This window comes from Micromys minutus, assembly GCF_963924665.1.
Source record: "Micromys minutus genome assembly, chromosome: 1".
NCBI lineage: Eukaryota > Metazoa > Chordata > Mammalia > Rodentia > Muridae > Micromys > Micromys minutus.
In genome coordinates, this window is record NC_137969.1 from 93,424,340 (window position 1) to 93,439,833 (window position 15,494).

The 15,494-nt window shown below is 36.9% G+C and overlaps 1 protein-coding gene across 1 annotated transcript; it reads left to right on the forward strand.

The window, feature by feature from the left end:
* Nucleotides 1-5,997: 5,997 nt before the first annotated feature.
* LOC308438983 (cathepsin 8-like) lies at nucleotides 5,998-11,094 on the forward strand (the record flags this gene model as incomplete). The annotated part of the gene is made up of 7 exons (XM_080940549.1): nucleotides 5,998-6,123; nucleotides 6,398-6,520; nucleotides 6,614-6,760; nucleotides 8,296-8,520; nucleotides 8,958-9,120; nucleotides 9,954-10,071; nucleotides 10,995-11,094. 7 exons carry the CDS (start codon nucleotides 5,998-6,000, stop codon nucleotides 11,092-11,094), a joined length of 1,002 nt encoding a protein of 333 aa, XP_080796675.1.
* Nucleotides 11,095-15,494: the final 4,400 nt, after the last annotated feature.

The window sequence follows — 15,494 nt, forward strand, 5'->3', positions numbered from 1 at the left end:
TGGTCCAATAAAGGCTTATTTTTCTAGAGTAGGGGAACACCAAGGTGCTGAGGTGGAAGAGGGTGGTTGGGAAAGGAAGTACATTTGTGGAAACAAGAGGAGAGGTCACTGGAGTGGGGTAAAGGAGATAATATTTGAAATGTAAATACAGAGAATATTCAATAAAAATAAAAAAGCATAATTTCTATGAAAGAGGCCATCTCTATAATTTGATTACAGTCTAGATTTAACTATCTTTATTAATGAAGACAGCAGAATTACCATAACCAATATGCTAATGTGATTATTTCATTTTGTGTAAAACCCTTCAAAATCTGATGTTAGGCCTGTGATAGACTTGAAGATGCCGAGTTCCAAAACCTATTGTATCCTATTCTCTCAGATGAAATCCTAACTATTATCTTTGAGATAAACACTGATTCTTATATTGTAGATGACCTAGGCAGAAGGCAGGCCACTTTTGAGAGTTAAGACCAAGTCCAGGCCACTTCAAGCATAACTGAGTTGAGGTAAGACATTCAGGTTTTCGTAAACATGAGAAATATGCAATAGTCAACCTTCATGAATGATTGATGCACTAGGAAGTTTTGACCAGAATAGCTTTTGAGATGATGAATAACACAAGTTCTTTCTCTTAATAAGATACAGAAAAGGGATTAATTAGCTCATTAAGTGTCCCTTCAATGGGGACAGTGGTGTGATATTTTGACATGGTCAGCATCCTTCAAAATGCAACCCTTGCCAGAATTTTAGAACAATTATCAGGAAGAGAATTATATTCGTTCTGTTTACAACAAAGGAGTTTTTCACTCCCCACATTTGATATGACTGTGAGTTTCCAATCTTAGGATGCAAAACAGTTGTTTCATGATGATTCCTCTGTACAAAGCCTAATCTAACAGATATTCAAGAAGAAAACACCGAGGAACACCAGCACAAATGTCATTTTCTTCACTGGCTGTGCTGCCTCTTAAATCCTAAGCTCTATGAGTTCTTACTTCAGCGTTTTATCCTTTTCAGTGGGAACAGTGGAGAATTACTAAACATGAAGTATTGGTACCAATACTTAGTCCCACTGATGCACCCTGGATTATAGGTAAGGCAAAGATCTGTTAATGTGTCACTATGCAATCAGACTTGTTCCTCCCTAAGCTATCATCTAGTGAATCAAACCTATATAACAAGTCATCTCTCTCACATTGATCACATTTCCTGGGATTTGAATGCACATTTTATAGTTTATCCTCCATTTTGGAGGGTTGCAACATTATTACCTACCTCCTCCGAACTTCCTTGGAATGTGAACTTTCAGGACAATAGAGTAAAAAGGAAAGAATGCTTGCAGAGTTCCTTCTATTTGGTACATTAGGCTGCATCATGTCTTTCTTACAGAGGCTTTTTTTCTGAATTCATGAATCAACCCAAGTCCTACATCCTCCAGCATGATACAGTAGGATCCCATATGGTTGAGAATGTCCAAAGCCATAACAAAATTCCTGTGTACTTCTCAGAGTTTCCAGTTGCTGATATGGTTTACCTTTGGATAAAATATAGTTTCTAAAGAATAAATCATCATTTGAAAAAGAATTTCTTAATATAACTTTTTGTATCAGAATTATTTAATTTAAAAATTTTAGTGATTCAGTTATAAGTGTAAGAAAGAAATGATATATGGAATAATAATTGCTTCCTTCTATTGACTTCTCAGTTTTTGTTACCTAATTTTTTTTGTAGACATAGCAAAATAGAAAGGACACAAATATAATGCTAGTACATTCTGAAAATTGGGCTTCAAACATTTCAATTTCCAAACAATCTCATGTATAAACACTTTGATTTTTTTATTTGAATAAAGTTAAAGAAGAAATATTAACATAATATTTTCACTTTTGCCTTATACTATGGGAAAGCCTAAAATTTCAAATAATAGTTAAGGTAAAATTTGAAAAAGAGGTATGGCATGCTAGCACATTGTTTTTTCATAGGTGTGTGGATCTTGCTTCGGTCTTCAGCTTGATTCTGTTGATCAAGATGTATGTTTTTATGCTAACACCATGCAATTTTTACTACCAAACTCTGAAGTACAGCTTGAAATGAGGGTGAAGTAAAACTGCCAGGGAAGGGAGTCATGTTGATGGAGTGAGACCCTGGGTGTGGCTTGGACTAAGTTACAGAGGTGTGTGTGGCTGCATACTAGAAGCGGGCCCATAGACTGTGAGGCCAATACAGAAATAAGCCCATTTCCTTTAAAAAAAATATTTACTGCAACAGACAATACTTACAGCATTTCTTTTATTGTTCAGGATTGTTTTAGCTATTCTGTCTTTTAAAAAATTGTTTGTTTTGTTTTTTCTATATGAAGTTGAAAATTTTTATTTCAAGGTTTGTAAAAATTTGAGTTGGAATTTTAATAAGGATTAAATTAAATATGTAGATTACTTTTGGTAGAATAGCCATTTTTACTATGCCAATCCTACTGATGCACATGGGAGACCTTTCCATTTTCTGATATCTTCATTAATTTTCTTTTTCAAAGACTTGAAAATTTTATTATACAAGACTTTTAATTGTTTGGCTAGAGTGACCTAAATACACTTCATATTATTTGAGGCTATTACTCAAATATATTAATAAGTCAGTAAACTAGTTACCAAAAAACAAGCTGAGTAATCTAAAGTATGAAGTACAGATGCAAACAGAATTTTCAATAGTATGTCAAATGCCCGAGAAAAACATTAAAATAAATGCTCAGTACCCTTAGCCATAACAAAAATGCAAATCAAAACAACTTTGAGATTCTATCTCACACCTGTCAGAATGGCTAAGATAAATAACACAAGCAACAGCCCGTGCTGGAGAAAATATGGAGAAAGGTGAAGACTCTTTCATTACTGGTGGGAATGTAAACTTATACAACACAATGAAAATCAATATATTCACTCTTCAGAAACCTGGGAATTAATCTGTCTCAAGATCCAGCTATACCACTTTTTGGCATATACCCAAAGATTGCTTCATACCAAAGAATGCCCATAGGTGCATCAATTAAACTATGACCATTGTACCTTTATACATAATAACTAGAAATTGTAAACAACCTAAATGTTCCCCAATTGAAGAATGGATAAAGGAAATGCAGTAATTATCACAATGGAGTATTACTCAACAACTATTTAAAAAGTGATGTCATAAAATTTGCAGGCAAGTGGATTCAATTAGAAAAAAAATCATTCAGACTAAGGTAACTCAGACCCAGAAATAATTCAGAAATTAATTGTTCATCCTTACATAAATATCTTTTAACATTTTCCTACCTTTAGAAATCTCTTGGCTGAGTTTAGTTTTTTTCTGAATGTTGGATGGTATAGGCTGTATGGTTGACATGTATCATATCTTACATCCTGTGTCTGAAGAAGGAAAAGACGCAGTAATCAACAGTCAAATCAGATAAGGTGCTTACATTTATCATCAAACTACATAGATTGAGTAAAGGAAGAGATGTTGACAATAGCAATTAGAGACTCATTTATTTCTAAACAATCACACCTTTTAATATAACTACAATGGAAATTTCATTCAAAATGCCTAAGGTAAGAAACTACGCAATCCACAGACATAGACAGAGTAGTACACCGAGAACACATAATTTCAGGTGCTGAGTTTTGGGGAAGGAGTAGAGGATTATTGTTTATTGGGTCCAGAGTCTGCTGCCAAAAGTGGAAACCCATTAATAGAGGTACTTGTAAATAGATGCACAAAAGTGGCAAGTACCGAACATCAATACTGTGTGCACACAAAGTAAGAAACATATAACACAATGCAAACTTCAATTCATACTTGCTGATGAGTGTCTGATGCAATCTCCAATACAAAAATTACCAGAGTATCTCATGAGATCCAGAGTGCCAGGGCGTTCAATTTCTCCTTTAGGTTTTGGCTACAAACATCACTTTCCAGATTGAGTATCACCCATACTTAAGCTATTTTTGAGAGGAAGTTATTTTCTACCTTCAGAAAGGGAGACCCATCCCAGAGTCTATAATCGTACAACATCCTATGGCAGCTATGGAGTAATCATGAAATACTAGACTGGAATGAACATACTCAGTCCATTCCATGGAGGCCAAGCAAAGTGTCCCAGTCTAGTATAAAGTGATTGTTTATATTAGATAGTTTTATGTCAACTTAATGTAAGCTTGTCATCAGAAAGAATCCTCAGATGAGAAAATTTAATCTATAAGATTGGGCTGTAGGCAAGCCTGTAGGTCATATTCTTAATTATTGACTTAATGGGGGATAGAGGGTATGGGGTTATGAATGATGCCATTGCTGGTATGGCAGTCATGGGTTTTATTAGAAAGCAGGCTGAGTAAGCCACAATGAGCAAGCCAATAATCAGCACTCCTTCATGGTCTTTGCATCAGCTCCTGCCTCCAGGTTACTGCTCTACTTGAGTTCCTGTTCTGACTTCCTTTGTTGATAAACTGTAAGGCAGAAGAGTAAGCTTTAAAAATCCATCCCTTCTCAAGTTTCTTTTGACATGGTGGGTGTGTTATCACAGCAAATGTAACACTTAGACATTGTCAGACGAAACCTCCATACGGCTTTACCAGGAAAACATTTTTTATTGAGCCACTCAGGAGTGAAAAGCAGTAAGTATCATGTGATACAAGGAGGAAATGCTGGTCCTCTTCTTCCTCTGTTAAGATCCCCAGGGTCAGCTCCATGACATCTCATGAAGTACCACACACTCAGCCCTTCAGGATAGGTGGGATCAGATCTTATGTGTTCCAGAGCCTGGAGGCCTAATCTAGTCACCAGCATAGCAAATCAGAAGGGCAAGTCTGACTTCCTGGCCTGAAACTGTATTTAAAGCTCAAGTGAAACACAGCAGAGTCAGATCCTGGGATCTCAGCCACATCTGAAGATCTGAGTTTGTGGAGTGCATAAAGGCGTTAGAAGGCTTCCTGGTAAGGTCCTGCCTCTCCTAAGACAGAACAGGAAATGACAATGGATACGAAAACTGGGAGAATCTGGTATAACCTCCATGAATGAGACTATCTATCTTCTCAATATCTATAGTGTTATTGTTTGGAGGTGGAAGAATGTAGAAAAATTAAGGTGAATAACAGACACTACCTTGTTAACTTGACATTTGATCTCTTAAAATAAAAATATGAGTCTTTTTGCAAAGAGAAAGAGCTGGCCCCTTGTGCCTCAGGTATCATTTCTTTTGCCTTGCATTTTGCCACTGTGTAAACTGCATTTCTTCATTGACCTGTGCAAATGTATTAGCAGATGACATAGTCCTCATGAGGCTCTAGAGTGAGTGTAGTTTAAGAGGCACACTAAGTTATAATTTTAATCCTGTAGGTACTTCTCTCTTGTATTCCACTTACACTGGTATCCACTGGCTTTTCCTTATGACACTTTTATTACTGAAGTAATGGTTATAGTGTATAGCGACAAAGATGTAACCAAGGGAATATTACTGATTTTATTTGATATTTTTAATGACAATAGTTGAGAAAAATTTCATTCAAGATGGGAGTTTTGAAGACAAGCCCACATAGTGACTAGTAGGTAGTGGTATGAAAGTCATTTGGCCATAGCTCTCAGGGTTACGTTGAGCTAAAAATCAGACACCAGATAAGTTCATAAAAACCCACGTCCTACATTCCTGACTGTGTAACATTTAAATTTTGAGCTTTATGGACATTTTCCTGATAAGGTAAGTTTACAATAAACAGGATGTTTCTGCTCCTAAAATTTGGGATACATGTGGTGCATTTTGGAGGAGTAACTAAACACCATTCATGGGATATTTAACCACAAGTATATATTTATCCATTTTCAGAATCTGTGGACAGATATTTTCAAAAAGTGCTTTAAGTAATTTTATCCAATACACGTGTCTATTTCTCAGAAGAGTGACAGGCATTTTGGAATAGCATCAGTTGATCGATTTTATTTCTCTCCTCACTAGGTGCTTGAGACATGAGTACTGCTGTCCTGCTGGCCATCCTGGGCTTGGGAATACTCAAAACTACTCAGTCATCTGATCCCACTTTGGATTTCAAATGGCAGGAGTGGAAGATAAAATATAACAAAAACTACAGCCTGGTTAGTACTAAGAACACTATTCAGCTGAACCTCGTGGAGAATGGTCCATGTTGAGACTCATGGGTGCAACAGAAATCATCCTTGGTTAGGGAATTGCTGAAAGTCATACACCAAAAATACAGGATGGTTAAAATTTCTGATCTTAAAATGTGAAGAGTGGCTTTTTCTACAGTGTCCTGAGACTTGTCTCATGACCTCTGGCAGTGAGTCCTCTTTGTCAGCTGGTGGACAGGTTTAATTAGAAAGAAATGTCATGCATTATATTTATTTTCAGGAGGAAGAAGAACTGAAGAGAGCAGTATGGGAAGAAAACATGAAGGTGGTCAAACAGCATAATATGGGATATGATCAGGGAAAAAATAACTTCACCATGGAGGTCAATGCCTTTGGTGACATGGTGAGTTTGACAAGGACCGCATCACAATTTTTGTTTTCCAGTTTTTAAATGAAATCTTTTGCTCCCTAATGATTCATGCATTTTTCCTTTAAGACTGATAAGGAATTCAGGAAAATGATGACTGACATTCCAGTCCAGAATCTTAGGAAGAAGAAAAGTATCCGCCAACCTCATTTTGGTCACCTCCCCAAATTTGTGGACTGGAGAAGTCGAGGCTATGTGACTTCTGTGAAGAATCAGGTATAACAGTATCACACGACTGTCTTGTTCAGTCACTGGGGAGAAAAAATAGCATTTACTTCTTTTTGTGTTGACTGTTGAGTGGCCCACAATCTAGTTTTTAATAATTTAATTTCATTTTTTTACTTATTCAATTTGTTTTTTTTTTAATTTACGTTTTTTACTCATTCACTTCACATCTAGTACTCTGCCCCCATTCCTGGTCACCTTCTCACACAATGCCTTTATTATCTTCCTTCCTTCCCTTCTGAGCAGGTGGTAGCCCCTGAGTATACTCCCGCACCAGCACTTCAAGTCTCTGCAAGGCTAGGTGCTTCCTCTACCATTGAGGCCTGAGAAGGCAGTCTTCCTGGTAGAACATATCTCACATACATGCAGCAGATTTCTGGATAGCCCTTGTTTAGTTGTTCACTACACACATAAAGGTCAGGCTACCTATCTGCTACATTTAAGTGGAGAGTCTTAGGTGTAGCCTGAGTGTTCTTTGATTTGTGGTTCAGTCTCTGAGAACCCTAAGGATCCAGATTATTTGACTCAAGTTGGTCTTTCTCTGGAGTAATGGGACCTCATGAAAATGCAAAGTTTTATAAGGCAAATGATAGTGTCAATATTACAAACTGGCAGCTCACAGATTGGGAAAGGATCTTTACTAACCCTACATCTGAATGAAGGCTAATATACAAAATTTAGAAATAACTCAAGAAGTTAGACACCAACAACACAAATAACCCAGTTACAAAGTCAGTGAGAGAACTAAACAGAAAATTTGCAACAGAGGAATCTAGAGTGGCCAAGAAGAGCTTAAATGTTTAAAGTCCTTAGTCATCAGGAAAATGGAAATCAAAACAGGTATGACATTCCATCTTACTCCCATCATAGTGGCTAAGATAAAAAACTCAAAGAGGGGCCACATGCTGGAGAGCATATGAAACAAGGCGAACACTTCTTCATTTTTGGTGGGAGTAAAAACTTGTACAAGCACTTTGGAAATCAATTTGGTATTTTCTTAGAAAACTGGGAATATCTCTACCTCATGACCCAGCTATTGGGCATTTACCCAAAAGATGCTCTAAGTCTCTCAAAGGAAATTGTTCAATTATGTTCATAGCAGCTTTATTCATAATAACCACAGTTCAATTTTAATATTATCTTTTTACATTTTTGAATGTTCCATATGTTGTACAATGTGTTTGGATCATATCTACCAACCATTATCTACCTCTACCTAGTGGTCCCATCCAATCCCTCTCCAGGTTGTGTGCCTTATTTATTTCCGGTAATAGCAGTCAGACAATTTCATGTTCTGCCCATATGTTCATGCACATACATGCATATGTGTATGTAGCCAAGAATTTGGTAACAAACAAGCTGGGGACAGTCAGGTTCGCAGGAAGAGTGAAACTTCCTCCCTTTGCACCAATAACCTTCAAACAGCTCATTCTTTGGCACAGTATTCAGCTATAAGATTTGGAGTTGCAATGATTTTTTTTTTGTTTGGATGGTTTTTGTATGACTGTCTTTTCTTCTGTACTTAGGGCAGATGTAATTCTTGTTGGGCTTTTTCTGCGGCTGGTGCCTTAGAAGGACAGATGTTCCGGAAAACAGGCAGACTGGTCTCACTGAGTCCACAAAACCTAGTGGACTGTTCTAGACCTGAAGGGAATTATGGCTGTCATATGGGCAGTACATTCTATGCTTTAAAGTATGTGAAGAACAATGGAGGTCTGGAGGCTGAGATAACATATCCATATGAAAACAGGGTAAGTGGATTGTCTATGCTATTGTCATTTCACCCATCACAGGCAAGAGAAAACTGTAGAGATAATCCAGTCCTCAGAACTCACACTGGAAGGTAGAATACTGTAGACCATCAAGGCCTCAGCCTGTGCACACCCTTATGATGAGGAGGCTCTATGTAGCTTTTCCTGCTTCTTGCACACACAGAATACTGGAACTCATTACACATATAACACATATTTCTTCCTGTGAAAATTTCCTATAGATGTATGAGGTGTCATTGAAGACATGAGCTCTGATATTTGTTTCAAATCTTTCAGTTTATTTCACTTCCTGGCATGTTCTATAACAGCCCAGACTTGAGGATTCTCAATCAAAATGCAGCATTGTGATTTTGACTCATGTTTCCCTGCAGGTGGATGGAAATAGCTGATTCTCTTAACCTTTCTACCTTTTATAGGAAGGACACTGCCGCTACCGCCCTGAACGTTCTGTTGCTAATGTCACTGGCTTTGCTTTTGTCTCAAGGACCGAGGAAGCCTTAATGCATGCTGTAGCAACTGTAGGGCCCATATCTGTTGGAATTGATGCTGCACATGAATCCTTCAAGTTTTATAGGGGAGGTAAGCATGTGTTCTTCAGTGGTTTTCCACCTGTAGGTTGTAACCCCATTGGGGCAGGTCAATGGACACTTTCATGAGGTTGCAATATAAGATTTCCTGCATATCATATGATTACATTGTGATTCATAACAGTAGCAAGTTTACAGTTATGAATAACAAAGAATAATTTTATGGTTGGGGGTCAGCAAAACATGAGGAACTCTACTGAAGGATCTAATGATTTCTATGAACCACTCTTCTAGATACAATTAAGAATGCTTGTGACACCCCTGATAGATTTTACTGTGTATAACATTTGATGTACATAACTAGCAATATTTGATGTAAATAACTAAGAAATAGCTAGTAAGAATATGCTCGAATACATGTGAGCACTTTGCTGTTGAGTATCTGTCAATCAGCTGAGAAAGTGAAATAAATTGGGAAACATTTTATTCCCATAATCATAATAAATAATTATTATTATGCTTAAATTACTCAGCTTTCTCCACTTGATGTGTCTTAAATTATGGAAAGGTTTCCTTTTGAGAACAAAATATTAAAGAGTGCCTTGATTTATTTATTTATGTAAAGTTCCTGAAATGTGGTTCTCAGTAAAAATGCAAGGAGAAAAGAATTTGGATGTGTAGGTAGGGAAGTATTTATTAACAAAGTTATGTTTCTTGTCTCTCATTGCATTTAGATGAAAACATGTATCAGAATTCCTATCAAAAATAGGTACAATATTGACTGAACATTTTTTGTCCAATTAGAAAATGCCTTGCTTGTTTCTATTGACCATCATCACAATTAGATTTCTGATAACCTTTCACACCTTTGATTTCATTTTTCAGGTATTTATTATGAGCCAAAGTGCAGCAGCAATGCCATCAACCACTCAGTTCTGGTAGTCGGCTATGGCTATGAAGGAAGAGAGTCAGATGGCAGGAAGTACTGGCTGATTAAGAACAGGTATAAACTGCAATTTTTATTTACATTTAAGTTTCTACTTAGAGTCAGAATGGGGATGAGTCCCCATAAATGTTCTCCAACATACAATAAACAATGAACGATTTTTTTGTGACCAGTTGTATGTGTGTAGTGCTCCTATTTGTGTGTGTGTGTGTGTGTGTGTGTGTGTGTGTGTGTGTGTGCATCCAATGCTGAGATCAGTTGTTTTCCTTAGCTGCATACCAGAGAAGCAACATATTTCATTGATGCTAGAGGTATCATTGTTCCTCAGCCAGCTTCTCAAAGTGTGGCCTCACTTTTCAGTATTTCTGGCAAGCTGAAACGATAACCCCACATTTAAAAAATTATTACTTTCACTCATGTAAGGGTGCTTGTATAATTTTTTATTCTACATGTAAGCAGTTGCCAATGGAGATTTGAATTGGATATTAGAGTATCTGAAAATACATTTTCAGGAGTCTGTGAGCTGACTGACTTGGGAGCTGGGAAAGGAACAAGTGTTCTGTGGAAAAGTCCATGTTCTTTGGCACAGGTCCAACTCAAGGCCTAAATGGGATCCTGGATTTGAATTACACACCTTTCTCTTTTATGACCAGCACTTGACCCTTTGAAAATTATAGCTGGGTAACCAACTGATAGTATGTGGGTTGTGCAGATTTAGTCACTAGTGTCACTGAGTACTATTATGCTTGTGACACCTATTTTCTAAAAGTTGGCATATTGTTGGTCTGTAGGTGTAAAAATATCCTGACTTTTCACTGCTACAATTTTCACAGTCATATGTGAGATTACTTTTGCTTCTGAAAGGCTGATGCTCTGCCTTTTTGGATCATTGTTTAGAGCTGGGTTTACACATGGAGTTATTGTAATGAATCCATTGTCCTATGTTCTTTCTACTAAATGGAAAATATGATTCCTTTCAGTTATGGTGAAGGATGGGGCATGAATGGCTACATGAAGCTTGCCAGAGGCTGGAACAACCATTGTGGAATCGCTTTATTTGCCCTTTATCCTAGAGTGTAAACTATCTGATGGTAACAAGGAAGGGTTGGAGTGGAGACAACCTGTAAAGTGGGGGCACTTCCTCTTCACCATGAGCAGCCAGTACTGCAAGGAGAGAGCACATAAGTACCATAGACCATGCTCTGATGTGAATTGAAATCTGTTATGTGCTTACTCCAGCAAGACACAATGACTACTGCAACTGAAGTGCTTCACTGATTTGAATTTGTGTCCCACAATAGCTTGACTTTACGTCTGTCTAATGATTATACAAAATAATATCTTTAAAGAATTTTTAAGTTCAAATGGAGTGTATGACTTCTTTTTGTTTCGAAAGTAGTTACTTTTAAATTTTATGTACTTTATTTTATTTAATGTATGTTTTAGTCAAAATATAATTACATTGCCCCCTTTACTTTCCTCCCTCCAACATCTCCTCCCTCTAACTCCTCACATACCTCCACCCTCATTTACTCTCAAACTGAGTATTTATTTATTTTCAATTTTTTGATGATTATCATTATATATACATATGCGTATATGTGTATATATTCATGAATACATAATAAAACATGATGTATGTGTATTCCATTTTTGTTCTTTCTGTGGTCATGACTTCAGAACTAATCACATTTTATTGGGTAGTTGATTAGAGGTTCGTCCCTGGAAGAGCTCATTCTCCTCTTTTTTGTATTTATAATTTTTGCATGCAAGACTCAGGGAATACTGTGGAAGATGGGGCAGAATGACTTAGATCCAGTGGATTATGAACTATGCAATAAGACTGTATGTCCTAAAAATGGCTGCTTAAGCAATATACATACAATGACAATGCAGTAGCCTTACCAACTGGGAATGAGAAACATCTTGAGAGTTATCACCATTAATATTAATTACTGAGCTACAGGTAACTAATACAGTGACTTTTTGTAATATATATATATATATATATATATATATATATATATATATATATCTCAGTATGAAGATATGCATTTGTGTGATGTTGGTGTTCTTAGAAAACAGGGAGTGGCACTTTTGTTATAGTTTAATTTCTATCTTTGGTTATACGTGTGTGTGTGTGTGTGTGTGTGTGTGTGTGTGTGTGAAATGATATTTTGTGTATCTACTATCACTGTGAATCTCACTTGCCTTACCTCAATGCTGTGTAGCACCGTCCCTGTGAATGTATTGAAGACATCAGCACAACTGGCTCTGCAATTATATGATTATTATTCAAATGACACTTTCAGAAGTTTCAGTGCCTCAATATGTAAGAGAACTCAAACATGCCTTTTTAATAAAAATAGCTGGAATCACTGTTCTATTGCATCATTTGTTTCTGTTGTTAATGTTAAATTTATCTATCAGATACACTGAGATTTTCTATAAACATATGTATGTATATGAAAAATATGGCACACATGTACACACACATTGAATGCATACATTCATATATGTTTATAGTGGAACATACAAATATACATACACATTGTTTAGTACCAACTCTATACTCTACTGTCTAGTGTAGATCTTAGAATGCATCGCATCCAGAGTGTATAAAAGATGATGAGTTAGTGTTTTCCTATTTTACTTTCCCAGTGGTTTTCCTTTGGAGAGAAATCAGTGTTTCTACTGACTCTCACTACATGGAGAATACATAGGATGGGGTCAGCAAAGTGGCCCTCTCACTACCTAGATCTTTGGCCAGATCAAAGTCTCATTGTGGTATTGACTTTGTTATACCAGATTACCTCATAGGAATCTCAATGCCGGGAAATTTTAATAATTTATCTAAAGCAACTATCCCAGTGCCACTGCCCTTCCAGTCAGAGATGCTCCAATCCATGTATTAGACCTAATGTCCGGTAGGGGCTTACTACAAGCCAAAGTCCTTTAAAATACAAATTTCTTCCTTGATTAGGGATCAGTCATAAGTTGGCATATAACTGATGACCATAGACAGAGATAAAATCCCACTAAGCTTTGTATGTTGTGATATATGACAATTTCCTATGAATATAATTTGAGTATCATATTTTGTTCCAATTTGTTGAGTCTGATAACATGCCCTCTAAAGACATTGTTCAATCATAGAACATGGTGTTTCTTGTGAAGGAATGTTGTGCTAAATATTAATCGAGGCGTTTTATCCTATATTAGATTATCTAATTCCTAAATAAAAGAGACAAACTTTTATATTTATATTTAAAGCACTATATCTGGGAAATATCAACATCTATGCTATTTTTGTCTATTTCCCTGTCATTAACCTAGATATATAACTTGCCACATTTGTTTGAAACTCTACTACTCAAACTGGCAGGCCTTTATGGCCATGTTCTTATTATCAACCTACCTCATGGTATCTTCTTTCTTCCTCCACTCTTCTCCCTTTTTTCATGGGTGGTCTCTGCCTGTGATCCCAAGCCTAGGAACTGAAGCCCTGCCTATTTCTCTTCTGCCCAAGGAAGGCTGTAGGTATTTTTATTCAACCTGTAGTTTTTAATTAGGGAGAAAGTTTTGCCCAACTAAAGCTGGCATACATGAGAATTTAGTCATCTTGAGGTAAATATACCTTAAGGTACAGAATTAAGCATACAGCATATAGCAACAGACCAAACATAAATGTAGGAAGGCATATTATAGCTGTGAGATGGTATATTGCATGGAGTTTTCTATAAACAGTCCATATAATTCTAGACTAAGTAGTCTCAATAAAGATGGTAAGTCATTGGCCAAATATTGTAGCAGGCACTGTTGAGTCTGTGTGTAGGCTCCCTCTCAACCAAACTTTGAGGCATACTTTTGCAGATTTTTTTCTAGCAGGTTGTAGCCTTTTTTGTAATTCTGACTTTTGTTTTTGGTTAAGATGTTTTGACCTTTTCCTTTCTTTTAGAAAAATAGTTCAACCTCTGGTCTATTTTAGAAAAAAAAATCCATTTCTAAATCATGCCTTTCTTAATTTTCTATCTATCCTTACCTCTATATATCTTGAATACACACACACACACACACACACACACACACACACACACACACATACATATATATGCATCCACACACTCTATATATGAACACATATCTTTATATGTGTTCAGCTAGTGCCAGGCCAGACCATATTCCTGTAAGTGATCCTGTTCTCCTACACTCAGAAGATGCTTAAAGTTTCTGGACATGACCAAGGAAAGCTGACCATTTATGGACATTGGCTTATGGGTTGTTTGTCTCTGGATTTTAAGTGTGGCTTGTGAGTTACAATAGTAATATGTGGCTCTCAGTCTCATTGGATGTATAAAAGCTAGTTCTGGGAAACCTATCAGGGCAATTGTTCTCTTAGGAGTGTCATGGCCCAGGTATAATTATAATTGAATTGGTGAACCTGGAGAAGACCCATGAAAAGTAAAAGCAGTGAGCATTGCCTTTAAATAGATGGATGACTCTCTGTGTGTCTCATCCATATAGTACATATGTCTGACAGGCTACTTTCAGTGGCAAGTGCTATGGTCACTACAGGCACAGAGGCAGTGAACTGTGACCATGAGCAACTGATTTTATTTGGAAATATTCGTCATATTGACTATGAAACAGACATGTTATGACTGCTATTATAATGCTTGTAAATGTCTGTCATGCAGTCACTGAATAGGATAATTATAACTCAGCAACTGGGAGGAGACTAGAATGTCATCCTTGTGAAGTTTCAGGGTAGTCCTTGTCCATTTACGATATATTCATCAATAACCTGGGGGAAAAGTTTCCCTCATAGTATCACAGACAAAGTAACAAATGGATGATGCAACGAGACATGCAGCTCCTAAGCAATTTGGCCCAGTCAAGTGACATGACACTTGAATATGCTGTGGTCACACAATGTCTCACAGGAACAACTGGAACATATGCTACTTTAGGGTTCCCTTGTTATCTCAGGGGAGCTAGAATCAATTTTGTGAATAGATTAGTGAGGCAGCTTGCTTAGCTGTCCTACCAACATGGTAGAGGGGCCTATGGATAGAGAAATTACCACCAGGAATGTACCCTATGGCTCAGTTATGACAAGTGGATGATGGGCTAAGTGGGCACACCTAAGGCAGAATCCTTGCTTAGTAGCTCTGTGAATTTTTGGAGAAGCTGTTGGGACTCAAAAGTCCACTCAATATAAGTGCACCATTAAACTTTGAGAAAGGTTATGGTTGCTTCCCTGCCTTTCTGAAGTATGTTGGGTAGCTAAAAAAGCTGAAAGGGTTTACTTTAGCATTTTATGATCATCTGCAATTTAGTAGAAAAGGTGTCCTCTCAGCCATTCATCCCTAGTCTTTGATCTGTATTCAGGATTTTAATGAAGATGATTTTTATGGTTGAGAACATACCTTTTGTCTTTGCCTTTTCATGAGCAGGGAGCTTATTTTGGTTGTTGTAGC